We start from the raw sequence: 27,185 nt of genomic DNA on the forward strand, positions 1-27,185 counted from the left end.
CACGTCTGCACAGGTAATTGTGTTGTTTTATATACATACATTACACACACACACACACACACACACACACACACACACACACACACACACACACACACACACACACACACACACAGGTGCATCTCAATAAAGTAGAATGTCGTGGAAAAGTTCATTTATTTATAAAAATTTGAATACTTCATAAGACCAATTAAAAAGAAAAAAAAAACATTTTGGAAAGTATGTTCATGTACTGTATATGTACTCAATACTTGGTAGGGGTTCATTTTGCTTTATTTACTTCCTTAATTCGGCATTGCATGGAGGTGATCATTCTGTGGCACTGCAGAGGTGTAATGGAAGCCCATTCTCTGACAATGGCCTTCAGCTCATCTGCATTATTTGGTCTATTGTTTCTCATTTTCCTACTGACAATGCTCTATAGATTCTCTATTAGGTTAGAGAAACACCATGGTCATTTAACCAACTTTTGGTGCTTTTGGTAGTGTGAGCAGGTGTCAAATCCTGCCAGAAAATGAAATCAGCATCTTTACAAAGCTGGTCAGCAGAAGGAAGCATGAAGTGCTCTAAAATTACTTGGTAAAAGGGTGCAGAAAACACAGTGGACCAACACAAGCAGATGACATTGTACCACAAATCATCACAGACTGTGGAAACTTAACACTGGACTACAAGCTTCTCCACTGTTCTCCAGACTCTAGGACCTTGGTTTCCAAATAAAATTTGCCCTCATCTGAAAAGAGGACTTTGGACCACTGGGCAACAGTGCAGTTCTTCTTCTCCTTAGCCCAGCTAAGACGCCTCCGACGTTGTCTGTGGCTCAGGAGTGGCACTTTAGCCAAATTCCTTGACACATCTGTGTGTGGTGGCTCAGATACCTTGACTAAATTAACTTTTCCACGACATTCTTATTTATTGAGATGCACCTGTTCCTCTCAAGGTTTCTTCCTTTACCAATTTAAGGGAGTTTTTCCTTGCCACTGCTGCCTGAGTCACCTCAGACTTGCTCATAGGGGGATAAATACATACAGATTGTGAACTATTTATATCTAATAATAATCTAGAATTTTTTATTCTGTCAATTCTTTTACTTTTATTATTCGTTATATTTACTTTATCATTAATTATGTTTACCTTCTGCTCTATGTTTATGTTCTGTAAAGCTGCTTTGAGACAATGTCTATTGTAAAAAGCACTATACAAATAAACTTGAATTGAACCTGTCTGTTTGTATGTATACACACCCTGACAAAAGTGCTGTCGTAGGAACAACAAATAATAACTTGACTTCTAGTTGATCATTTGGAACCAGAAGTGGCTTATATGAAAGTCAAAGGCCTCTAGATTAAGCTTATTTTACCAAAATAAAATCTTGATATTTAATTATTTAATTAAGACAGAAAGGTAACAAAAGTCACAAAAGTCTTGTCACATGTTTAAAGGATTCAACCAATCACAGATTAGAGCGTCACCTGTGAGATATACTGTAATTAACACATTCCCAGGTGTGTAGAAGAACCCCAACACACCCAAACTTCATTTGAAATGCATCCTGACCTCTGACAGCATGTCAAAGATTCAACTACAGACCAAGGTGCTGATCATCAAGAGTCTAAAGACCAAGTCTCCTGCTACATCTTTAATGTATCTAAATGTCAAGTGGAGAGGATAAGAGAAAGATTTGAAGAAACCGGTGAAGTTCATGACAGGTCCAGGTCAGGCAGACCCCGTAAGACAACTGTTTGTGAGGACCGTTTGTTGGTTTGACATATATATATATATATATATGTGTGTGTGTGTGTGTGTATGAGGTAAAGGTTTTACGGTTTTACCTAATCTCCTACATAGATTCTGAGTTCTGTTAGGTTCATTCATTTACATAGCAAAAACAATAACGTAAGTAAAACTGAAGTATAACTGTAATAAAATTAAACCTAACAAAAAAAAAACTATCATCTCTTTCAATGCAAACATTTTCAGTCAATAAAATCCTTTTCGAATCCAGTTCGTCTTTCTGTTTGTTACAGGATTTGATTCCATCTTTTATTCTCTCTCCAATATCTGATCACCTGTTTAAAGGAAAAACATGATTATACTGCAACAGATGGTTATAACTATACATATAAAATACTCAAACACATTTTAAATAAAGCTATTTTATTATGGAGGAGGAAAGTCTGTAGAGACAATAAGGAAACATGATTTCAAATAAAATAGTAAACATAAAAATACAGAGTTTAGTCTATACTGTATATCTACTGGCCTGTTGAGCCTAATCTGACCACTTCACTCACATATTAAAATTATTGCGCTAGTTTTGTTTGGCACTAAACTCCAGTAATAATTTTCTTCCTGTTACCTTAATAAACTAATAGTGGTCACCCAGGACTGGAATTGAATCTAATTATTGAATCTAGCCATTATCCCCTAAGTCCTTAGAAATTGTTCCCTGCCAAATTCCTGAAAAGTAAAGACATCTGATCTCAATTTTGAGGCATTTTATTTCCCAGCCTGCTGAGCTTGGCGGCGCAGCAATATATACATTTTCTCTTTGATCCAGTCTTTGTTGTTGGGTTGATACGTCTGTGTGTCTGTCCGGTATCTAAGGGATGCAAAGCAGAAACAAACTGATTGTGAGTCTGATCTATTTTGCAGTGACATTTCTGCACAATATTTTTTTGTATGTGCAGGGTATGCAAAGCTGAGTAACTGTTCATGTGTGACTGAAGATTAGGAACGGAATTATTCTGAAGTCTAGTTCAGAAAATGCTGCTTTAACAGCAGCCAAGATTATTGACATTAATCATTTTTGCCATTTAGCAGACATTTACATTTCTGGCATTTAGCAGACAACTTTATCCAGAGTGACTTACATTTTTATTTCATCTAAATCATCTTACAGAGAACGAATGAAATAATTATTCAATAACAAGTTAAACATTTTAATTAGTCTTACAGTTTGTGTTTGAAAATAAAAAAAATTGGACACCATAGTCATTTAAAAAGACATTACCCTCTTTTGAAATTTTGTTCCTGAATATGACTAGTCAGAAACAAAAGGTTTTTAGTTACTTTAAACTCTAATTAATGTTTAATTGCCCCTGAGATCGACTTCTTTGAGTCTTATTGTTTGAAACTTTTTCATATGCCTAGCCAACTAGACTGCAACCTGTAACAGTGTATAGCTCATGTCCTGAAAAGTGTACAACACACAGCACCCATGGCCCATTAAATTCATCTGCAAACACTCATGTAATATGTCTTACAATGTCATGGTTGGCCTGATAGACAAAATGCACCATGTTTTAGCAAACACTTATAAATAGCAATATTAGGCTATTATATTTTTTCCATTAAAATCAAGTACTTCTGTTAAATCCTTTATTAATTGTAAGAACAATAATCTGTTATTGTTATTTAGTCGGACTCTCTCTCTGTATGCTTTGTGACAATGATTAACAAAAGAAGTACCAGTACATATAGATTTACAGCAGTCTTACTTCTTAAATCAGTTAACGTTACTGCCACATTCTGTTTGGTTATCTGTAGACAGACATTCAAACCGATGCCATTTTGACAAATGTTGATGCTGACTTCTGATTTTTAAACAGTGTGTACATTTGCACAGAAAGCCTACTTACACCAAGCAGCTGAGGTCTGCCAGGTCATCGATGAAATCAAACAGCTGACTAATATCATATGTGATTGATGGACTGTTAGGATTCATTCTTTTTAAGTGCTCCTCAAACATTTTACACACTCCTGCCCAAAGAAAGTAAAACAGATAAGTACAGACACAGAGTTTACAATGATGTTGTTGTCTTATCTTACATCATAAATGAAAAAATTGTAAGGTAAAACACTGGTCGAAATATGATCTTACCTTCCATGCACTCATTAACAGATTCATAATCAGCATATGTCCGTCCTTCTGGTCTCTTAGCGGGCTGAACAAGCAGAATAGTATGGGACTGCAAGCCATTTACACAAATGTTACAACCTTACAAACACCAACAACAACAATAATAGAATATTAATATTTAAGAGAAACAACCTGCCTATATGACTTGCATATTAATATTTGCAATGAACATGCAATCTTTTAACTTCTTTCATTTCAGTTTGGTTGTTTAATTTTAATAGAATTTTTTTTAGCGCCGACAAGGAAAAAAATTAATTCAAGAATTTAAGTTCAGCAAATGATGTTGCATCAAAGTCAACAGTAAATATTACTTCACTACTTTATTTGGGTTCAAAGTAATATTTAATTTAGCTCTCTATCAACACACACACACACACACACACACACACACACACACACACACACACACACCAATTCGTCTGTTTCTCCAACCTTTTATATAAAAATGTTTTGTACTATGTATTGCAGTATTATATTATCAAAGCTTTACTTCAGAATGTATTTACGCTTCGTTATTCTTTCCTTTTGTATGAGCTCTAAAGGCTAAATTAAAGCTAATGAATATACTTTATTTAACAGGTGAGTCAATGACGACCTTGCCAAGAGGCAACATAAAAAACTAATACAATACACAAACACAACTATAAACAATGGCATATAAAAACAAACAAATAATTAAAAACAGTGTACAGTGATCTTGAGTAAGTGACTGAATTGATTAAAGAGAGCGATATAAATAAACTAAGCTTAAGAGTCAGCTGCAGGTGATGTAATATGTAGTATGCCAGCAGGCTAGCTATGCTAATTATTAGATAATTCAGCCTCAGTTTATTTCCTTCTACAGCTTTACTTCCACTGCTAATGCAGTATAGGAGAACTTTATAATATTAAACTACGTGTTTTCGAACAACAGCTGAATAACTAACCATAATTGCGCCGAGATCCACAAAAACAAGCTGTCTTCCGGTAATACGCAAAGCAAACAGCAGTACTAACTTCCGGTTATCTCAAATGTCAAAATTAAAGTCACTCTCCAGAACTGCAATTCCATAATACAATACTTTATAATAATTTCATTAACATTTAATTTACACAGCAAGTTCAACACAACATAAAAAAGTGCTACATTTCTACATTTTGTCTGATTTGTGCTGTATGATTTTTTTTTCTGAAATACAGATGGATTAGGTGTTTGGAAAGTAACACAATTTTACTTGTCTCTGTGCATCAGCACAAATGTTTATGAAACTCACTTATGAATGTTTAATGGCTTGAAAAAAATATTGCATTAAAGGTTTAGATTTTTTTTTTTATAGATTTTTTAGACCTTTTTTAGATAGTTCCTCTATTTACAAAGGCACAGACAATAATTGGACAAACTAACAGATTTTATCATTATACAATTATATAATAATAAATTATAATTTATATAGATATCCTCAAATGTTGGGTTTTTCTCACTTTAAGTGCTATGCCAGACCTTTAATTCAGCTAAGCCTTTAATTGCTGCATGTTTGTGTATTTCTATCTGTAGTTTAGTTATCTGTAAATAAAAAACATGCTCAGTTGGGTTCAGGTTAGGTGATCTGGCCAATTAAGATTATTCCATTTCTTATACCAGTGACCTAATATTGTGTCCCAATGGTGTAACAGTGCTTTCACCATGATTGACCACCAGGCCTTTTGTTGTTGCTGAGTTCACAAGTGGATTCCTTATTTTTAAGAATTTACCAAATTGGTGATTTGTCCTCTTTCACTTACCTCCTTAGAATGCATATTGAGAGAACATGTACAGCTACCAAATGCAAATTCAACACCTGAAACTACATTTACTTCATAATAACTGCATTCTATAGATCTTACATCTATATATTAACTTAACTTTTCTTTATTTTTGTTCATCATTATCGTACAAGAGCATTTGGCTTCATTTAGGTAAAACATTGACTCTTCTTCTTTTGACTGGCGACTCATTATTTTATTAGTCCTGTGCTTCACATCCTCCATACTGTGAGTAGACGCCCTCTAGTGGTATGTTGACAATGACAAAAGAGTAATTAATCTTAAAACAAACAAACAAACAAACAAACAAACAAACAAACAAACAAAAAAAAAACACCCATCTCCCCACCCAACAACCAGAAGTGAACAATAATATCTTAGTTATAGCCCTGGAGGCTTTTATTCCTGATATTTCCACTGAAATAATTAAATCCATCCATCCATCCATCCATCCATCTTCTACCGCTTATCCCTATTTTCTTAAAAAGTAAATACAATTTTTAAAAATGTATTGTTTTTATTTTTTACAACTGTAACAAAACAATAAAAATCATGGACACCTTGACCATATGCTACTGTAGAGAGAAGCACTGGCTTATAAACATCATACACTCAGATGATGATATATTGTGAAATCCTCTTATACAGCAAACTACATCAAATTCCTATCTGGATTCCATTTAAAATCCTTTTTATAATGTTAAATGTTTTAGGCCAATTTCTACAAAAAGCATCTTTGCCTTATACAAATGGTGTAATTTGTGTAGGTTCATTTCCAACTTCACCAACCATAACCAATAAACCAACCCTTCCTACATATTTCACAACATTATTTTTCTTTGTTCAAAGCCAAGAATCTCAGTTTAAATATATGCATTAAATAAATGACATGTGCACTCCCTTTTCTGTCACTATCCCCATAATCCTATATTTAAAGGATGTGGAATTTCTCAAAAATATTTGATAAATATATAGTTGATTTTAACAAAATGTCATTAAAAGACCCTGTAATTCTTTATTAAATTGCAGTAAAGGACAAACTGCTGTGTAAAAATCTCTGAAATGGGTTCACGTGTCATATGAAACTTTTTGACATAATTTAAAGATTCAATTCACACATATCACATGATAAAGAATATACTAAACGCTAAAAGAATATACATTTATTTATATACATAAATGGAAAATGACATGCAAGTTTTTTTTGTAATGTTTATTATTTGTTAATTATTTAAAGGTTATGTTTTATAATCGACTACTTTTAATTCCAAAAACTAAAAAAGGGAAACTTTAATCAAATGCATAATAGAAATGCGCTGCTGTCGCAAACTTGCGCTGGTTGCCGTGCTGCGGCTGCGCTGCTAGCGCTGGTTGCCGTGGTGCGGCGCACAGACAACATGGCGGAAGGTGAAAAATCAGTAAACGCGCTCCAGTTATGGAAGGTAATAATTTCAGCTTGTGTTAATTTCTGTACATGTCGTTACTTGTGAATTGTTGCCTTTTCATCCGAATTGTGTTTGTTTTATTATTATTGTTATGTGATTCGTGCGACATAAACGTTTCCTTACAGGTTTGTTTTGCTTTATGCTTCGAATAGCGACTAGCTACAGAGCTAAGCAGCTAACGTCAAAGGGTTGTAGCACAGCAAAGTATAGCTAGACAGCTTTGTTTTTACAGAAATACTTTACATTTCACGACTTTATTGTATATTGAGGCGGCTAAAGTTCTTTATGTTGTTATTTATTATTATGAATCTGTTTCAAATAGCAATATATGTAACATTAGCAGGCTAACAAACTAGCCATGCTATGAAGATTTTGTTGCAGATAAGAACTTGAACAGTTTTGTCACTCTGCACTAATCTGTTCTGTTTGCATTGCTTGTTCCTTTTGGATATTTAAAATAAAATATAATAATAATAATAGTAATAATTTATATCTATAATATATAATTTAATGGATGTGATTAATAATTGTATAGGAATCATAGCCCAGTAAGGTGCTAACAATCACAGCTCATTATTTAACTGGTCACATTCAAACCCACCAGGATATGAAATGCAAATAGGTCCTAACTCAGTCTAATGTGTTTCAGTATAAATCTTATGAAGATAATTTAGTGTGACTGCAATAAATAGACAAAATATTAACATATTCAAGTCAAGGCAAGAAGCTTTTATTGTCATTTCAAGCATATATAGCTAACTGTTCAAGTAATCCCTGGTTGCAGAAAGTTACACTCTTATTATAACTTGATATCTTTCATCCTGACAGTAGTTAGCTCTCTTTTTTTTTTTCTAAATGAAGGTTTTTACATTTACATGTAGTGCTGATGTGTATTTGCAACATGTGAACTATGGAAATACTTCAATTTCTAGTTTGGTGCTATAAAAGATTTTTTTATTACCAGTATTTTTCAGCATTACGGATTGCACGTCATATGAATGCAGAATTATTTTCAGCAAACACAAAAAAATAACTTTTAAAGATGTTTTGAAAAAACAACAACAAAAATTCAATTTTGAGCTAGGTGCATGGTGTCTCCTAAGAAGCAGCAGAATGAATAGGGACATTTTCTTCTCACCATTTGCTTTGTTTTGTAGGTGATGAGAGTCTGCTGCCTCACTGGCTCTCATCACTTGCAGCAGTTGTGTAGTGTGGACTATGAGCTTGCTCATGAAGTAGCATGATATGTTTGCAACTTTGACAAAAAGTCGCCTTGTCAATGTCACAGATAATATATAGATTAGGTTTATAGATTAGATTTATATAAGAATCAATTTAAAAAAAAAAGAATAAAATGCAATTAATGTACATAAATATCTCTCTGCAGAGATTATGGGAGGCTTCAGACCGGCGAACTGCAATACTCCAGAATGTGGCAGAGAAAGTCCCCAATATTTATTGCCTGCAAGCTGAACCCCAGCTGGTGGAAGAGGAGGAACAAGTACAGGAACACCTCCTACAACCTCTGGAGTACTTCCTGTTTGGAGAGGACCCTAGTATTGGCCTAGAGAAACTTCAGCAAAGAAGCGGTGGCTCTTCCTCTCAACTGTGTGGACGTGTTTTTAAAGAGGGCGAGACGGTCTATTCTTGCAGGTTGGAGTTGGCAACTTTCACTTATGCATAGAATATGGAAAAGTTATGATAAAAGTACCTTTGTCTGGTTAATAAACTTCCTGTAGGTTTTTTTTTCTGTATGAATGTTATTAAAAACCGTCCGACCTTAAAGTGAAGAGGTGATGTGCATATGTTAGAATATGTTAAAATGTCTGTTCTGTTTCTTTTCTATGTCTTCAGGGACTGTGCAATAGACCCCACCTGTGTGTTGTGTATGGACTGCTTTCAGAACAGTGTACACAAAGGCCACCGATATAAGGTCAGTTACTAAACCTCCTTAAAATACTCTGTTACATGCTCATAATCATTTTTGCTGATTTATTACTAAACACCTGTTCTCTTAGATGCATGCATCATCTGGAGGTGGCTTTTGTGACTGTGGTGATTTGGAGGCCTGGAAGACCGGCCCCTGTTGCTCCCAACACGACTCCAGCATTGCTATAGCCATGGAAACAGTAAGGCCTCTCTTTTTTCCTGCTTAAACTCATTTTGAGGCTTTTCTTAGGACAGTCATTTTTCCGTCCATGGCTTAGTATGACCTAACTTGTTCCCCAGAGGTCAGAGGACAATTGCAGAACAGTCTGTCCTTTGCTGGCAGGGGAAACAGCAGGCTGTGTGACGCATGAACTTGCCTGCACCATTAACAAGCTTTATCAGATCTGATCTATGAGAGATTATGCAAGCAGAGATAAATATTTTATTGTTGGCTGTTATTATAGTGTTCTTTTGTTGGTAGGAAATGTTTTTGTGACATGCATTACATAAATATTATAATCATTATTCATATATTCATTATAATTATATATGCATGTCACTCATCTGACTCTCAGTGATAAGATTACATTCAGGAAGTCCTCACATCTGCCTGGAAAAGAGCTGCTTTGGTTTGCTTTGCTTTGTGGTCTAGTTTCTGTCACCATTCTAAGACCAGAACAGACACAATATAAACCATAACAAGCATTATCTGACCCAAACAGCACACATGGTAGGCTGTTCAGAAACATTTCATACATGAATTTTAAAATCTCTCCTCCCTGCTTTTATACAGGGAACCAGAGTGTCTGATGATCAGGATCTCATGAGCTGCTCATGTGGTCTGTTGCTAACATGAGCATGTTATTGTTTCTGTAGAGCAGTTACAAGACATTTTGTGCACTTTTTTGTCCTCTATTACTTTAGACTAGTTTTCTTTTGCTTCATATATCTCTGACCAGGGGCATTACTAGCCGCATTTTTCTGGGGTACATGCCCAAGTAATGATCTGCTGTGTCCCAGTAAAGTAAAATCTCTTATTTGAGTTTTATCCAGATACCACAGCGACCATGCAAGTAAACTGTGCATGTAATAACTTGAGCATTTTACACGCACCCAGCTTCCTGCAGTCAGAGGATTGGCACGTGTTCAGAAAGAAGTGATAGAGTAATAGGCCACGTCAGAAACGGAAGACTTTTGAAATAGTAAGACAAACTATTTTGACACATTTTATTATTGACTCCTGTGGAGCTGTATGTCAAAGGTGGAGGAAAAAACTGAAATGAAAATGAAAAATAGGTGATCCACTTTAATGCTCCACCAATTAACCAACTAATTTTAGGACACGTATAGTAAATATATACTCTTACATTATTTGTCATAGTTGTGGAATGCAGAGTACATACATTAGGTATCTGAGAAAACCTTGAGTGATTGGGGCCTGTGCCCCAGTAAAAATGTATGCCTAGCATCACCCCATTCTCTGACAGAAGCATTCTGCTATCAGATAACTTATTAACTAGTTTCTATAGATTATATATTAGTAACATTTAAAAGTACACTATTTTTTAAAAAGCTGTCGCTCAACGCACTATTTCAGAAACGGGTCCATTCTTACTCAGACATTCAGCTCTTTTAGTGTCATAGCAAACCATAGCATTTTTGAATGTTTACATGAGAATGTTTCTCACTCCTAATGATCTCGAATTCAGTGTGATCGAGTATTGTGGAGAAAAAAGTTGAAGGAAGATAGTTTAGGGCCACAAAACCTTCTAACTTCCTAGTCTTTTGGTGGTGCATTCGATTGTCCCTGATTTACAGCTTGTGTAACTAGTTACCTGCTGTAAAAACAAACAAACTAGTTATCGCTTTTAAGAAGAATCCTACACTATATGGCCATATGAGAGTCTTCCCAAACCTTCCAACTAATTGTTTCTAGACACAATTGTCAGTTCTAGCATTATAATTTCCAACAGCGAGTTCTATGAAGACATGGTTTAACATGGTTGGAGTGGAAGAACTTGAGAGAATTGCACAGAACCCTGACCTCAACCCATTGAACACCTTTGCAAGCCACTGGAACGCTGACTGCACCTCAGACCTCCTCCCACCCAACATCAGTCCCTGACCTCAGCAAAGCCTCACAGCCACACTCCTAGTGCACTTTTGTTCATGTAGTGTATCACTGATGAGTCATCTTTGCTCAGATTCTGTAGTACACCTATAGTATGTTTGGAAAAAAATATGATTTCTGGAAGCTGTTTTAGACATTGCTGTGTTGTGTGTGTTTTTTTTTTTTTCAGGATGAGTGTGTGTTGGAGGCAGCTCTACAAGAACGTGCTAAGGTGCTGTTCCAGGTTCTGCTGCAGTACTTCACTGACCTGATCGTGTGGGAGGAAGGAGATGGGCTCCCAGAGGAGTTGCAACCTAGGTCAGAAAAAAAATGGTTTACTCTCAGGAGTACATTCTTCTTTTATTTTTTTAGTGATACAGGTGTATCAGGAAATAAACGGTCTATTCACAGATCTTATGATAATGTAGTATGAATTTTGCTTGTATTTACTGTTGACATTAGATCAAAGGAGAACACGTTTTACTGTGTGCTTTACAATGATGAACACCACTCATATGATCACGTGATCTACACTCTTCAGAGGGCCATCAACTGTAATCAATCTGAAGCTCATATACACACTTCTCTCATTGACAAGGAGGTACTATATTCTACATATATGCATACACATGCGTTTATATATCCTTTTAAAACAACAGTGAAATATCAAAATACAGTCGGTTTATATAGAAGCGCTTGTGTTTGTCTCATCAATGATTCAGGGTCGCAGAGCTGTCAAAAGAGGAAGCCTGAGATCTTGTCAACAAGCCAAAGACCTCATAAAGGTAAGCAGTTTAAGCTTCTGGACTCCTGGAATCTTTTACCCTTTCCTTACTTTCTCTTTTTTTTTTTTTTTTACTTAAAAATGTCTCTGTTTATTGCACCTGCAGTCCAGCTCAGAGCATATTACCCAGCAGCCCTTGCGAGTGGAGCTCTTGCATTCAACTGTTATGGCTCATCAAACCTTTGCCCTTAGGCTGGGTGCCTGGTTCCAGCAGATCATTGGCTACTCCGGTAAACCATTATCATAGTATTATTGTGGAATCAAAACTGTAATGCTCTGATTTAAAACAGCATTATAACATTTTGCTAAACAGCTATAAGACATTTGTTGAACTAATCGGTACCAGTGGCTGTTTCTATATGGTAACTGGTACTTCTTTTTAAAATGGAACTTCTTCAGCCTTTCTGCTCATCACATCACCACATCAGCTAAATGCTTGAAATAATTTGGATAAATAATTGAAGCTTACCAATGTACTATGTTTTTTTTGTGTTTTTCTGTTTCTTTTTTTGAATCATGTTCTCTGTCCTCGCCCTCCCTCGCTCTGTCTCTCCAACACTCATGCACACACTCCTATCTCAATTACTCAGTGGCTTTGAGGCAGGTGTTTTGCCAGGTGGCTTTGGAGCCCAGTGCTGACAGCAGTAAAGACTGTTTAATCAACAGACTCATGCTGCATGATGCCAGACTTTACAAAGGCAAGTTCATTGGTTGTGTTTTTTATGCTTGTTTTTGCCATGGTCACTATACTAGCTTTGTTTAAAATGTGATATTTTGGGACTTTGTTTAAATAATATCATTGCACATATACAGTGCCCTCTGTAATGCTATATAAACACTGATTTGGTACCTGTTCCAAAATTTTTTCGGGGCCCCTAAGTGCCACATCAGGAAAGATTTTACCCTGTCTTTGGGAGACTGCAAGTTCAAATCCTAATAATGTCACGGTCATCCATGGGCATAAGCCAAGGGGGGGAAAAATTGGCCATGCTCTTGAGTAGGGATGGCATGGTCTCTGTCCTCTGTCAACCCCAGTAGTACTAAAATATATTTGCTTGCATTTATTGAAAATATTCATTACTGTCAGTAATTATTGGAGAGAAATTATGTTTAAAGTATTGTTTCTCCAATTGTTGTAATGATTTTTTTGATGCAATGTTTATTTTATATTTATTTTATATACAATAATAAATACCTTATATTTATGTCATTTGCTTTTATTAGGAGCTCGCAAGGTTATCCACGAGCTGATTTTTAGTAGCCTGCTGATGGAGACGGAATACAAGAGGCAGTTTGCCATGAAATTCACAGAGGTTCATTGTGTTCCTTCTTGGATTTAAATAATTGCAAAATACACTTGAATACACTTGTATGAATCCTGTCATTATCTATCTATCTATCTATCTATCTATCTATCTATCTATCTATCTATCTATCTATCTATCTATCTATCTATCTATCTATCTATCTATCTATCTATCTATCTATCTATCTATCAGCATTACAAGCAGTTACAGGAGGATTTCATTAGAGATGATCATGAAAGGAACATCTCCATTACAGCCTTGTCTGTGCAGATCTTCACTGTTCCTACTCTGGTAATAAAAAGTGCAACAAACATATAACATTTTTGCCTTGGGTCATCATGCATGTACTTCTTCCAAGCATCCATTTTTTCACCTGGAACATGTGGTACCTGTTTGCTTTCTTTATTTGTCTTATAAGGCCAGACAGCTGATTGAAGAGGGCAATGTAATCAAAGTGATTATCGACACAGTCATGGAGATGTTGAGGGAACATTTGGACAGCAACAATCGCTTTCATTTTCAGGGTTATAATTCTGACAAGTTCTTCAGGGTCCAAGTGATATTCCATGACCTCAAGTAAGCCTTTGGGTTTGTGTACTATACATTGTATAAAAGACATCATCATTTAGTAATTTTACTTGTTTTGTTTTTCAGGTATATTCTAATCAGTAAACCCACTGTATGGACTGAGCAGTTAAGGGGAAAGTTCCTGGAAGGTTTCACTGTTTTTCTTGGATTCCTACATTGCATGCAGGTACTAGCCATCAGATAAAGATTTGCCTAAAGAAGAGCTGAGGTAGTTGTGAGACTCTTGTGTTTGAATTTTTTCCCCCCACATACTAGGGAATGGAGGAAGTCAAAAGGCAGGTTGGTCAGCACATTGAGGTGGAGCCAGAATGGGAGGCGGGTTTCTCTATTCAGATCCAGCTCCGCCACATTCTGTCTATGTTTCAGGACTGGTGCTTGTCTGATGTAAGTGCTAATGTGACTCTTATCATTATCACTGTATAGTCACTCTGCTTTTTGTTAAAACCATGTATGTTTTACAGGAAAGAGTTTTACTGCTAGCCTTTCAGGAGTGCTTCCGTGCGCTTCAACGCTGCACCAACCAGCCCTTTCACAGTGAGCCAACTGACCACTACATGTGCAAGCAGATCCTCCACACTCGTCCTTACAAAGTCTCTCAAGAACCTGTCTCTATCCACCTGCCCATCACTAGACTCCTAGCTGGTGAGATTGTGAACATCAAATGATCAATAACAAATAAATTTGTTTTTTCAGTGGCTTAATTCATTACAAAGAAAAACATTAGTATTCTTGGAGCAGTCAAACAGGTTTAGTTAAATGTTCTGTGTTTGTGCAGGTTTGTATGTCCTCTTGTGTCGGACAGGAGCTGTAAAATATCTCCCTGACTTTGTGGACCCCGTGAGTAGATCCTGAGAGATCTTAGAACTTGTAAAATGTGCCTGTGTTAAATAAGACCTGTCATTGTTATACTTTTAGTATAGAGCTATGTATATCTTTCAGGAGCAGATGGACTTGCCTTTTTATGCTGAATTCCCTCTGCGTTGTGTGGTGCTTGCAGCACAGGTGTCTGCGGAAATGTGGCGCCGAAATGGCCTCTCCCTCGTCAGTCAGGTCAGATGATCTCAGATGCTGGTTTTGTCTTCTTGCCCTTCTTCTGTGCTTTTTCTCTTAAGAGAGAATTTTCGTAAGCAGACAAATTTGATAGAGTATTAGCTGTGGGTATATTAAGATTACAGCTACAAACTTTTGGGTTACAGCTGTAAAAAAAATAGTGTAGTGGCCTTTGCATTGAATGACTGCAGCATGTCTTTGACATCTCAGGGCATGAGTAGTTTCTCACACTGCTCTGGTGTGATGACACTTTCAGCAGTGATGACCTCTCCCTAAGGGTTATAAATAAATTTATAGCTATTATTCCTTTTACTGTGATATATTTGGCCCATCCACTGCAACATCTACAGTCATTTATCTGACTGAAGTCAGCATGTTTTGAACAGATGAACAGGCAATTTCTAACATGGAAACTAATGCCACAGTGTTGCACTCAGTCACAGTCAGTGGCTCATTAGTACTATATATACAAATTCCCACTTTTTTTTTAATTATTCAAAGCTTGTTTTGAGCCAGTGTTGCCTTGTCTTTTGCTTTTTGGTGTAGGTGTACTACTATCAGGATGTGAAATGCAGAGATGAGATGTTTGACAAAGACATCATCATGCTTCAGGTGGGTACCAGGCTTTTCTTATGTTTTTCCTCATGGCATACTATGTGCAGTGAACAGATGAATAAATATTATAATAAAATTATAATAAAATGGTTATTTTTGCCTTTAGATTGCTGCTTCCAAAATGGACCCCAACCACTTTATCATGCTAATTCTACTGAGATTTGAGCTCTTTGAAGTGTTTAATGGAAATTGCTCAAGTAAAGATCAGGTTTGTTTGAATTGATTACGTTAAAACTGCTTCCTTAAAACCTACATTTTTCAAAATGTGTTTGGAAAAAATATGGAGGCAATTGCAAACAAGAAATAAAGCATAAGGAAAAACACAAATTTAGACACGATCTCCATGTAATAAGAATACAGACAATTTAAAGTCTGTAAACAACATTGTCAATTATAAAATGAATGGCACTAATAGGTTGCTATATTACCTTAAGTTAAGGAGTATTTCTACTGTTGCTGATGTTCTTTTCCCTGTAGGACCTTCAGAAACAATGGAACAGATTGACAGAAGAAATGCTCTACATTTTGATTATCATCACAGGCAAGTCCATACAGCATTAACATGCTTTTGTAAAGGAAAACTGTGATATTATCTTTGTTGTATTGCTCAATATATAGCTTAGTACAGCAGATCCGCGTTATGGATTCCTATAACAAATCTGTTTGTTCACGGTAGGACAGTTATGAGTTATGGTTTTCTGTTTGAACAGGTGAGCGGTACGTCCCTGGAATCAGTAATGTGACTAAAGAGGAAGTGACGATGAGGGAAGTCATTCATCTCTTGTGTATAGAACCTATGGCTCACAGTAGCATGGTTAAAGGATTGCCTGAAAATGTAAGCAAACCTATCATGGTAACTTTTACATTTAGTCATGTGATGCTACTAAAAATAAAGCTGATTAAAGCTGATAAAATTAATATGACTTAGTAGATCATCTAATATGATGTAATTTTCTATTGTAGGAAAACCAGGAAACTGGGCTTGAAACTGTTATCTCAAAAGTTGCCACATTCAAGTGAGTCAATCTCACATGAAAATCAAAAATAAATGCATTTATGCACTTAAAAAAAAATAAAAATAATGAATTAATCTATTTATTTATTTAACATCATTTTTTAGGAAACCAGGAGTTTCTGGTCATGGTTTATATGAATTGAAGAAGGAATGTCTTAAGGAGTTTAACCCCTTCTTTTACCACTACAGCAAATCACAGCAAAGCAAGGTATACTGTGTACAATAGTGTCTTTTTTAAACTACTGGGAAGTTATTTTTGCATAACGTTTTGCACCTTTATCTCAGGCTGAGGATGCACAGAAGAAAAGAAGAGTCCAGGAAGGACATGACAAAGGTAACGGTCCAGGTACACTGTACACTAAACCTAAGATTTAAAGTCTAATCTTTTAGATGGAAATGAAATAGGTCACACATTAAGCTTGAAAGATTCCTCAGAAACTAAACCAGAATCCTATACAAAATTCAACACGTTTGCTGTCCGGATGATTATTTCCACTCCTATTCTCCAAGAGAATTTTGAGTGCTGATCATTTTTTCCCATCCTTCCAGCTCTTAGGCCACCAGTGCCTCCTCCCTTCTCCCAGGCCTTCTCCAGTATAGTGCGATTGCTCTGCTGCGATGTGTTCATCCATGTGCTTAGGAGAGTGCTGCAGAGGGCAGCTGAGGACCATTCTGCTCTGTGGACTGAAGCCATGATCCAAAGGGTATGCTGACACTGTTTTTGATCAATGATACTGTTCCTGTGATGCATGTTATTGTATACAATCATACATGATTAGTAAACATGTTAAGATCCGTGTGTATATATTTGTTTGTGAATTTCCTCCAGGCATTGCATCTTGTAGGACAGGCTTTGCTAGAGGAAAAAAATCAGTTGGAAGCTTGTAGTGTTGAAGAAGTGACATTTGACTTCAGTCTCAAAGCTCGGAGTACGTATACTTGTCACTGTGGGAGACATGGTGGGTCAATAGCATGTTCCATGCACTACATACATTTAACCCTCCGTATTTCCTTCTAGAAGTTGGCGAGGATCACGGGAAGTCATTGTTCCATTTCCTGTCCAAAATGAAGTCAAATCCTTCTTTTGAAGCTCACCCCGACATGATAAATTGGACACTACAGGTATAACTGGTTATTTACAGTCTCAATTATAACCTCTATATTATTATTTATTTATTTATGCTGTTTATTTTTAAATTTTCCTTTCAGCTGTTTGAGATTGTGAAGTGCCTTCGTGAGAAATCCAGCCCCTCTGCTTCATGTGCAGCAGATCAGACCAAGGCAGAGGAGGTAGTGGTCTGATGATCTGGCATAATAATAGAATTAACTTTTTTTCAGATATTGTATGATTTAAAATGTCAGTAAGTCATTCAGTCTTGTTAAAGATTTGCATTCCAAGTTGAAATACATATAATAATATTCCACACTTACCACTTGGTTTGGAGAAATGGGATTTCAATGTGTTTTCAAGGTGTTCAGCGTTTCTCAGTCGAATTTATAGAATACTTCCAAATGGAGCAGCCTGTGGCTTCTATAATGTCTGAAAATGCAGCCTAGCTTGACTGTAGCCCATAATTTGCCCCTTGAAAGCATGCTTTTTTTTGCAGTATTGTGCCTTGATGTGTGCAGAATATTCATGAAAAAGAAAAATCAGAGCGGAAAAGGAAAGCTGAAGTTGCTAAGCTTCACAGAGATAAGATCATGGCTCAGATGTCTGCCATGCAGAAGAACTTCATTGAAACTCACAAGATGCTGTATGACAATATGCCTGAGAGTGGTTGTCTGGTTGAGCCAGTGTCCTCAACAGACAGGTAAGGAGAAGTCTGCTCATAAAACCTAGGAATAAAGCCCTGATACTGAGCACAGTTTCAGACCTTTTCATTGTGGGGGCCAAATGTGCGCTAAATGGGAGCATTGAAAACACTGTCAAATGTTTGCATCATGGTTTTCTGAGCCAAGAATCTTGAAACAGTAGTTCTGGAGACTTAAAAATCTATCCTATAATATTAACCAATAGGGATTTTGTTATTTGTCACAGCATCCTAAAGCTATAGATTGGCAGTCTATGATAGAAGGCCAGAAGTTAAAAAACAAGTTTAGTTGAAGGTGAACAATTTGTCCAGCAGTTTAATGGAGCTGGACAGTCGTGTGGCTGTGGGGCCTAAGCAAGGAGTATGTCCAAGTGACTGGGAAACTCTCACCTGCATCCTGTGTCAAGAGGAACAGGAGGTACAGGCTCAGGCTCGAGCCATGGTGCTTACAGCCTGTGTTCAGCGATCTACAATTCTAACCCAGTGTAGGGGCAAAACCCTCTCACCAAAAGGTTAGTGATTGCCGTAACACCTGTGTGAACCTTTTAGTTTTAGGTTGTTAGCTGGATTATATAAAATATTCCTTGTTTTTATTTTTGACAGAAAACTCCTACCCCTTGTTCATGCCCGCTGATCTAGCTGTGGGCATACACACTGGTAGCTGTGGGCATTTTATGCATGCCATCTGTTGGCAGAAGTAAGTGCATGCTAAAATAACTAAATAAGTGCATGTGAAAGATTTCTGTTAATATAGAAACACAAAAAATCATTGATTCTTAGCTTTGATGTTTCTACATCATCTCTTTGCACAGATATTTTGATTCGGTACAGAACACCACTAGGAACCGGCTGCATACTGAGCTGATTATAGACCTGGAAAATGGGGAGTACTTGTGCCCACTCTGCAAATCTCTCTGTAACACTGTGGTCCCTCTTGTTCCCATGGAGCCCAGCAAACTCAACTAGTATGACAACTCTGTGTACTACACATCCATTTACATTTGTAGTTTCTTTTAAAAATCTTTTTGTAGCAAGAGTGAATCCTATCACAAAAAAAGCTGAATTATTTTTGAGGTGTTTCTCATGGTCATATGAATTCTCTTCCTCACATTTAGTGAGAGTGCTGACATGATTGGTCAGCTGCTCACGCTTCCTCGTTGGATACAAATAGTGCTTGCTCGGATCAAGGGGCTCGGAGTCCTTCAAGGAGCTGGTGAGAATCTTCTCATTTCTCAGAGTAGTAACTTCTAATGCATTTCTTTTTAGAACTTTTAGAACATTATGATTGTGTGTGCGTTTAGAAAATGCAACTGAGACCAGAAAAGAGGAAACTGGGTTGTTTGAGGACTCACATACTGACTTCAGGTCAATACTCAGCTTTGGAGTTCAGCCACCGTGAGTCTCACTTTACGAATTTTATGAGCAGTACATTAATTTATTCAATGTATGCAACAGGCAGCATAACACAACTATCTGAATGTAATTGTTTCTCTGTCTCTGTTAGGCCAAAATTCTCAAGCAGTATAATGGAAATGCTGGTAGTGTGTGCCACTACAGTGCACAGGGTGGGTCTTCAGACAGCACCCAATGAGCTGTGCCCTTATATGCCTGTCATGACCTGGAACACTTGTGCCTACACTATCCAGGCTACAGGTGATTGGCTTTTCCCATAAACATAATTTCTTACCTTGTCCTCTTGTAGGCACTACTTTGTCATTTCATGTAAACAATGGCTTTGGCATTCTCTGTAGAAAACATGCTACAGGAAGAGGGAAAAGCTCTGTTTGGATCTCTGCAGAACAGACAGGTCAGGTTCTGACATTTCTGATTACTTGTGTGTAGCTTCTGTTTATTTTGCATGATTACGAGGTGTGATGGATGTGATGTGTGTATTACAGCTTGCTGGTCTCAAAGCACTGGTACAGTTCTCAGCTATTCAGCGAATGAAGTGTTCTCAAAGTGACATACAGAAACATTTTTCAGACCTGCTCTCAGGTAAAACCGCATGTTCACTGCGTGTGTTTGTATGAAGGAGAATAAATGTTTCACTTCTGAATGGTGTGAATTGTGTTTTTTGTTTATTGGAATTTTCTCTGTCTGTTTCTCCATAGTATTGTTACCTGTGTCTAATGCAGAAGGCATACCCACAATATTAGAAGTAGATTTCTTTAATCTCTTGGTAAGTGATGAACAGAATGTGTGTTTGGATATTATAATTATAATTAAATATGCAGTATATTTTAAACAGGTTTAAATTGCATCAAGAAACCTGATTGATGCTTACTTCAATAAATGAGTCCTTTAGAAAACGTTGTACTTCCACAGGTGGGATTAGTTCTGTCTATACCTGTGTTGTATCAAGAGGAGAGTGTTGACCTGCAGCCGTCAGCAATCAGTACTGCTTATAATCATCTCCACCTAGTGCACCTGGTCACCATGGCCCACATAGTGCAGGTCCTTGTGTCATCACAGGGTAAAAAAACAACACACACACATGACTATGTTTTCAAATGGCTAATCCTTATAGTTATTATTAAATCACATCAGTAGTCACTATTAAAGTATTACTATTAATATCTGTTGGAGTGCATCTATTCTGTGTATATTTGAGCAGACTTGAATGCAGGCGCAGTTGGAGGAGGAGATGCAGAGGAGGTCAGAGCAGCAGCCACTCTTTATTTTACTGTAGCACAGCACATTGACAGGTGAGGCTGCCAAGTAATCACATGAGTATGGAATAAAAACACTTGTCAATAATAATCGTACGGAATTCAAAGCATTTGTGTGTAAATTTTAATTTTGCGGAGTTGGATCCCAAAATTTACGGCCACGACAGTTTACAGATACGAGATTTTGTGTGTTTGTTCAAATAAACTCCAAAATGTACGACTATGACCGTTTACACACACAATGCTTGTTTTCACAACACCTCTTTTTCACACATGAAAACGGTCTGCGAAACAACTGTCAAAAATACGTCATCACGTTCACAGGCATTACTATCCGAGGGAAGATGAATCGATTCCACAAAATGCACATGCGCCCCGCCATCTTTTAAACCACTGGTGCCGAAATGGCGGATCAGCAGCCAAGTGCTCACTCGTCGTCTCGGGTAAGTTGTTTTTTCCTTCCAAATTCGGACATGTTTAAGGGTTAGTTATCACTAATAACAGAGAGGAGTAATATTACAGATATAGGTTAACTATAGTAAATAAGATTAGCTCTCAGAGTAAGGTTGCATTAGGTGTATAAGAATACAGCTGTTTAGGAGGTCATCACTGCAGTCTGTAGCGTGATGAGATAGGCCTACATAAAAGACACACACACCCACACACACCTCACACCTAGCCATTTCATGCTGCACTGACTGCCCATTTGACTTGGACCTTCTTTCTTGTGCTGACTGTCCACTGATATTGGACTGGTTCGCCATTTTCTGTTGTCCAACACTTAAGGTGTTGGTCAACATCGACACCAGATTCAGGGCTGAGTGCAAGATGTCACCTAATGGAACCTGATAAACAATAAAATATGACTAACACTTAAGCAGTGAACACATTGCATGACCTGTGTATTCCAGTGCATGTACACAGCTGTTAGTAAGTTAACACTTAAAATTGCTAATTCTTTTATGTAGGCCTATCTCATCACGCTGCAGACTGCAGTGATGACCTCCTAAACAGTTGTATTCTTTAAGCACCTAATGTAACCTTACTCTGAGAGCTAATCTTACTTACTATAGTTAACCTATCTCTGTAATATTACTCCTCTCTGTTATTAGTGACTAACCCTTAAACATGTCCGAATTTGGAAGGAAAAACCAACTTACCTGAGACGATGAGCAGTGTTGTAATGTAACATAGTAAAAACACTTCGTTACTGTACTTAAATAGAAATGTCACGTATCTGTTCTTTACTTCGCTATTTAAATTTGTCAACTTTCACTTTTACTCCACTACATTTCCTAGATAAAATGTATACTTTTACTCCGTTCTATTTCCACTAAGCATCTTCATTACTACAAAAGAGAATCAGAAGAAATGTGTGTGACTGCAATAAGAGAGGTTTAGTGAATCACTGCTCCTAGATTGCATTGCACGCTGTACGGAGAAGCACAGGTATGCGCAGAGTGCACGCGCAGTCAGAGCTGGAGGCGTTAATGTATAACGTTAATCGGAAAGCTGCAAATACAGCAACCAAAAGCAGTGAAATTTCACTATTCTTATTACCAGAGTTGTAGCACAAACAAAATATCAATGCAAACAATCCATACAATACTAAATAAAAATAACATTTATTGATTTGTGAATATTTGTTTATTAATGACTGCATTCATTGGACACACTGTTTGTAGAGAATGCACACATACATGAACTGATTTGATTCAAGACTGGCATCATTACATCATGCATACAATTTTGGTGTCCACTTTTGCCATTTAATAATACCATAACTTTTGGCTTACTATGTAGTCATATAATATATAATATAAAACTCTTCTTGTTCTCACTGAGAACAAGACTGAGGGCTAAAACCCCTAAAGATGAAACCCTAGAACCGTCCCTGATCTTATACCTACCGAAAATCACTGAAATTTTACTTTTACTTAATACTTAAGTACATTGAATATCAGAAAATGACTTTTGATACTTAAGCACAGTAAATATCAGATACTTTTAAGACTTTTACTTGAGTAGTATTCTAAAAGGTGACTTTCACTTCTACCAAAGTCTTTTTCTAGTATGATACTTGTACTTTTACTCAAGTATTGCTTTCTAATACTTTATACAACACTGACGATGAGTGAGCGCTTGGCTGCTGATCCGCGATTTCGGCGCCAGTGGTTTAAAAGCGGGCGGGGCGCATGCGCATTTCGTGGAATCGATTCATCTTCCCTCGGATAGTAATGCCTGTGAACGTGATGACGTATTTTTGGCAGTTGTTTCGCAAACCGTTTTCGTGTGTGAAAAAGAGGTGTTGTGAAAACAAGCATTGTGTGTGTAAACGGTCATAGTCGTACATTTTGGAGTTGTATTTGAACAAACACACAAAATCTCGTATCTGTAAACTGTCGTGGCCGTAAATTTTGGGATCCAACTCCGCAAAATTAAAATTTACACACACATGCTTTGAATTATGTACGATTATTATTGACAGTGTTTTTATTCCATACATGTATGTATGTAAGCAGGTAGTGCCTTCATTATAGATATTTTCACACATCTTATTACTCATGTTTTTTTTTCTCTTTTCCACCATTTTCCTCTCATTTCTCCCAGGCTGAATTCAGGTGCATCTGCTTCCACGACTGTAGACACAGTGAAGAGAGGTGTTCTCCCCTTCCTTCGCTGTGCTGCACTTTTCTTTCATTGCCTTACAGGAGTGCCTGCTCCAGAGGAGCTTTCGAGTAGTGCAGGTGAAACACTGTTCAACACATATGAACACTTCATGCAACAATGACAATTCGAAGATTTCCAATCATCCCTTTCCTCTTTCTTTTATTGCAGTGTCCTGTGAGAGCCAGTTGCCCTTTCTGTGTAGTTACCTTGCTTTGCCCTGCAACCTGTTTCAGCTCTTCCAGGACCACCAGGACACTGCAGCAACATTAATACAGAGGTACATTATTCCATTAAATGCCACTATATTACTTTTTTAATTTAAGGATTTTAACTATTGTCATGAAAGTGTAGACAACAGCATGATCTCCATACTTTTCTTTGTGGCCATATTTCAGGTGGTGTGGGAATAAAGCTATATCAAATATTCTGAGAGAAGAAATGCACATCATCAGGTTAGTTCACTTTCACTTCTCTTTTCTGATTTTTTTTTCTTGCATCCTGGAACTTTGTATAACATTGTTTTAACAACTAATACAGTTTTAATAACTTTCACAGGTATCCACGGAAGAGAAACAGGTTAATTGATCTTCCTGAGGACTACAGTGTGCTGCTTAACCAGGCCAGTCATTTTAAGTAAGTAAATTGCTTCAGAATCTTACTTAACCTGAACAACATATTAGAAGACTGCAAGCATGCCATACATATGTATGCATACTGATGGCAAATTAATTGAAAAACTTATAGCTTTATTAAGCTGTGGTATTTTGTTTGTATAGATTAGGGCTACTTGTTCCATCTTTACATCTCTTCTTGTGCCTTGTTGCAACCTAACACCTTATTGTGCGTCAACTCTAAAGATTGTTCGGTGTGAAATTCCTAAGAGATTAGCCAGTTATAATATCCAGTTGTAAGGCATTATTATGTCATAGATAACTGCTAATATCTGTACTTTTGCATTTGCTGTTTTGGTCATTCCAATAAACATATGGGTTGCATGAAGATTAAGCAATTTACCCTCCGTTCAGGTGTCCAAACTCATCGGATGATGAGCGGAAGCACCCGACACTGTGTCTGTTTTGTGGGGTCATGCTGTGCTCTCAAAGCTCATGCTGTCAGGTGCAGCTGGATGGTGAAGCGGTGGGAGCTTGCACAGCCCACTCTGCCACTTGTGGAGCTGGAGTTGGCATGTTCCTCAGGTAAGGAAACTTCAGCAATAGTTTTTGAGGCATTTTTGTGGAAAACATGCCCGGTCCTTTCCATAACTGAGCATAGTAAGTTCCTTTAAATAATAACATGTTAGAAATGTTACTTCACACATGATTATGACTATTATGATCTTAAGAGGATGGTCTCTTATTTAGCTTCCAAGAATGCAGCAATTTTTATAAATCATGGAATAGTTTTGCTGAGAAAAAAAAAAGAAATCATAAAACACAACGTGGTTTCATTCCAAAGCAGGATTTATATGTATGAAAAGTTAAGGACAAATAAACTCTGCTGACCTCATATCTTAATGAACAGGGTGAGAGAGTGTGAGATGGTTCTGATGGCCAGCAGGACACGTGGAAGCACATATCCAGCTCCTTACCTTGATGAATATGGGGAAACAGATCCTCAGCTAAAGTAGGTCCAAATATGAAAGATAATGTGGACATTAATAACTTTTTGATTTAAACCACTTTGTATGATCATTGTTTCATAAGTTACATATGCCACAAATTTGTGGTGTTAATTAGTTATTTTAATAGAGACATAAAATTATTGCTGATGTAATTTGTTGTCTGTTACGCTAGCCGTGGGAATCCACTGCACCTCTGTCCGGAGCGCTACAGGAAGCTGCACCAGCTGATGCAGCAACACTGCATCCTTGAGGAGATTGCCCGCAGTCTGGAGGTGCTCAATGTCATGTTTGCTTTTGAGTGGCAGATGCTCTGATCTCAGGAGGAGGACTCTTTCACAGTCTTTCAAATGTCCTTTGGGTGCTTTTGCCAATTAATGATTTCTCTTTCAGCATTTAAAATACGAGTCTCTGTACAGAAAATGGCAGCAGCATGGATTAATCAGAAGGCCTGTTTGCCTTTTTATTCTTTTTTTCCCCACTTCATTTCAGTTTTGCATCCTGAAGCTTATTACTGTGAAGTAGGGAAACTATACATGCTCATTCTTGTACAACTCTGGCTGTTTCCCTCTTTAGAGTTGTTTCTGTTGTTTACAAGTGTCAAGAGTCGAAAAAATAGTGAGACAGCTTTCCATTGTCTTACTTGTGTATGCACTTTTTGCAGAAAATGCTTCCGGTTCCTTTGTGTAACTGCTCACCTAGTTCTTATCCTCCTCACTTATGGACTCGTCACGTTTTACTCTGTACTCTGTGGAAAAACTACATTACTGAGAATATAGTATACTTAATGTAAACGTATGTACATTTGGCAACTTATTTTGCCAGTTGTTTATTTCCGCCACAATGTAAGCTTTGTTTTTCCACATATGATCTAACACAATCAAATATATAATAAATGATAAAAATGTATATTTTACTATAAAATACAGGAAACAAACAAGGGATATCAGCTGTACACAAACAGTTCCAAATTGATTATCATGATCCCAAAAAAAGCAAATACAGGTCAATTCCACATGATTCCTACAGAATATATGAATCTAATTATGTACTGTTTTAATAAGTGATGGTCAGATTCATGGTTGTGTTAACTTCTTTCAATACTTATCATCTTTTCACATCATTTACTTCAGAAAAATTAAAGCTGAAATTATAAATGGTCTAAATTTGCAGTTTATTTGTATTGCTTGACAGGTTGACAGTTATTTTCTGGCAATAAAAAAATAAAATGCAATGAAATTATACTGATTTGCTTAATCTTAGGGCTATTACATTAAACTATGTCATAGTCATCCTATTACATGCTATATGAATTGCTTCATACTACAGAATCATTCATCAGAATCAATCAAGAGTAATATGAGGTTCTTATACAGATACTAATACAATAGTGAGTTTTTGTATAACACTCTTATTCATGGTTAATTACCTGTTTTATCTGACTATTTTGCATATTGGGTCATGTAAGAATTGCAAAGATGTGTAAAACAGGATTCAGCAAAGGCTTCTGGTGTTTTACCCTTTAAAAGTCTGGTTTTAGGCAAGGTAACATTTTACAACATAAAAGGATTTCACCATACATTATTGTCTGTATATGTTACAAATGAAATCTTCAGAATGTCTCCTTATCTCACATTAAATTCGTTTATGTCTCTACTTCCTTTTCCACTTGAGGTTCTAGATATATTTTTTTCTGACATTTTTACCAAAGTCGCCTAGATTTAATTAAGGAAAACTTACGGATTAAAATCTTACGGATTAAATATCTGCTATCAAAACAAATTACGGTAAGTGCCTCCAAAATCTCAATTAAAATTATTCAAGTATTGCAGTATATTTCATTATCATCATACTTGGGTAAAAAAAAAAA

General features: G+C 36.7%; 2 protein-coding genes across 4 annotated transcripts; one reads left to right on the forward strand and one right to left on the reverse strand.

Annotated features, from left to right (window-relative positions):
- Positions 1 to 2,140: 2,140 nt before the first annotated feature.
- LOC113659342 (enhancer of rudimentary homolog) lies at positions 2,141 to 4,952 on the reverse strand. The gene is made up of 4 exons (XM_027172046.2): positions 4,849 to 4,952; positions 3,884 to 3,971; positions 3,642 to 3,762; positions 2,141 to 2,602 (listed from the first exon to the last, which is right to left on the reverse strand). The coding sequence occupies exons 1-4, from the start codon at positions 4,849 to 4,851 to the stop codon at positions 2,500 to 2,502; spliced, it is 315 nt and encodes a 104-aa protein (XP_027027847.1). The 5' UTR covers positions 4,852 to 4,952; the 3' UTR covers positions 2,141 to 2,499.
- Positions 4,953 to 7,021: 2,069 nt separating this feature from the next.
- Positions 7,022 to 26,971, forward strand: ubr1 (ubiquitin protein ligase E3 component n-recognin 1). 3 transcript variants are annotated; one of them, XM_047821468.1, is made up of 47 exons: positions 7,022 to 7,146; positions 8,537 to 8,802; positions 9,004 to 9,082; positions 9,168 to 9,278; positions 11,379 to 11,506; positions 11,651 to 11,789; positions 11,911 to 11,973; positions 12,079 to 12,202; positions 12,563 to 12,670; positions 13,197 to 13,285; positions 13,472 to 13,570; positions 13,698 to 13,855; positions 13,934 to 14,033; positions 14,123 to 14,251; positions 14,329 to 14,509; positions 14,643 to 14,704; positions 14,807 to 14,917; positions 15,464 to 15,529; positions 15,639 to 15,740; positions 16,010 to 16,073; positions 16,243 to 16,367; positions 16,496 to 16,548; positions 16,653 to 16,755; positions 16,833 to 16,893; positions 17,097 to 17,251; positions 17,377 to 17,476; positions 17,566 to 17,669; positions 17,757 to 17,837; positions 18,177 to 18,358; positions 18,671 to 18,870; positions 18,962 to 19,055; positions 19,171 to 19,323; positions 19,474 to 19,571; positions 19,660 to 19,753; positions 19,863 to 20,011; positions 20,110 to 20,165; positions 20,257 to 20,353; positions 20,470 to 20,537; positions 20,684 to 20,831; positions 20,973 to 21,063; positions 23,638 to 23,774; positions 23,866 to 23,974; positions 24,093 to 24,149; positions 24,253 to 24,330; positions 24,723 to 24,893; positions 25,219 to 25,320; positions 25,491 to 26,971. In XM_047821468.1, the coding sequence occupies exons 1-47, from the start codon at positions 7,102 to 7,104 to the stop codon at positions 25,630 to 25,632; spliced, it is 5,232 nt and encodes a 1,743-aa protein (XP_047677424.1). In that variant the 5' UTR covers positions 7,022 to 7,101; the 3' UTR covers positions 25,633 to 26,971. The 3 variants fall into 3 exon arrangements, with proteins under 3 accessions (XP_047677424.1, XP_047677425.1, XP_027028284.2); XM_047821469.1 differs by having other exon boundaries at positions 17,569 to 17,669; XM_027172483.2 differs by having other exon boundaries at positions 16,833 to 16,881.
- Positions 26,972 to 27,185: the final 214 nt, after the last annotated feature.

The sequence above is a fragment of the Tachysurus fulvidraco genome, chromosome 12 (genome assembly GCF_022655615.1).
Source record: "Tachysurus fulvidraco isolate hzauxx_2018 chromosome 12, HZAU_PFXX_2.0, whole genome shotgun sequence".
NCBI lineage: Eukaryota > Metazoa > Chordata > Actinopteri > Siluriformes > Bagridae > Tachysurus > Tachysurus fulvidraco.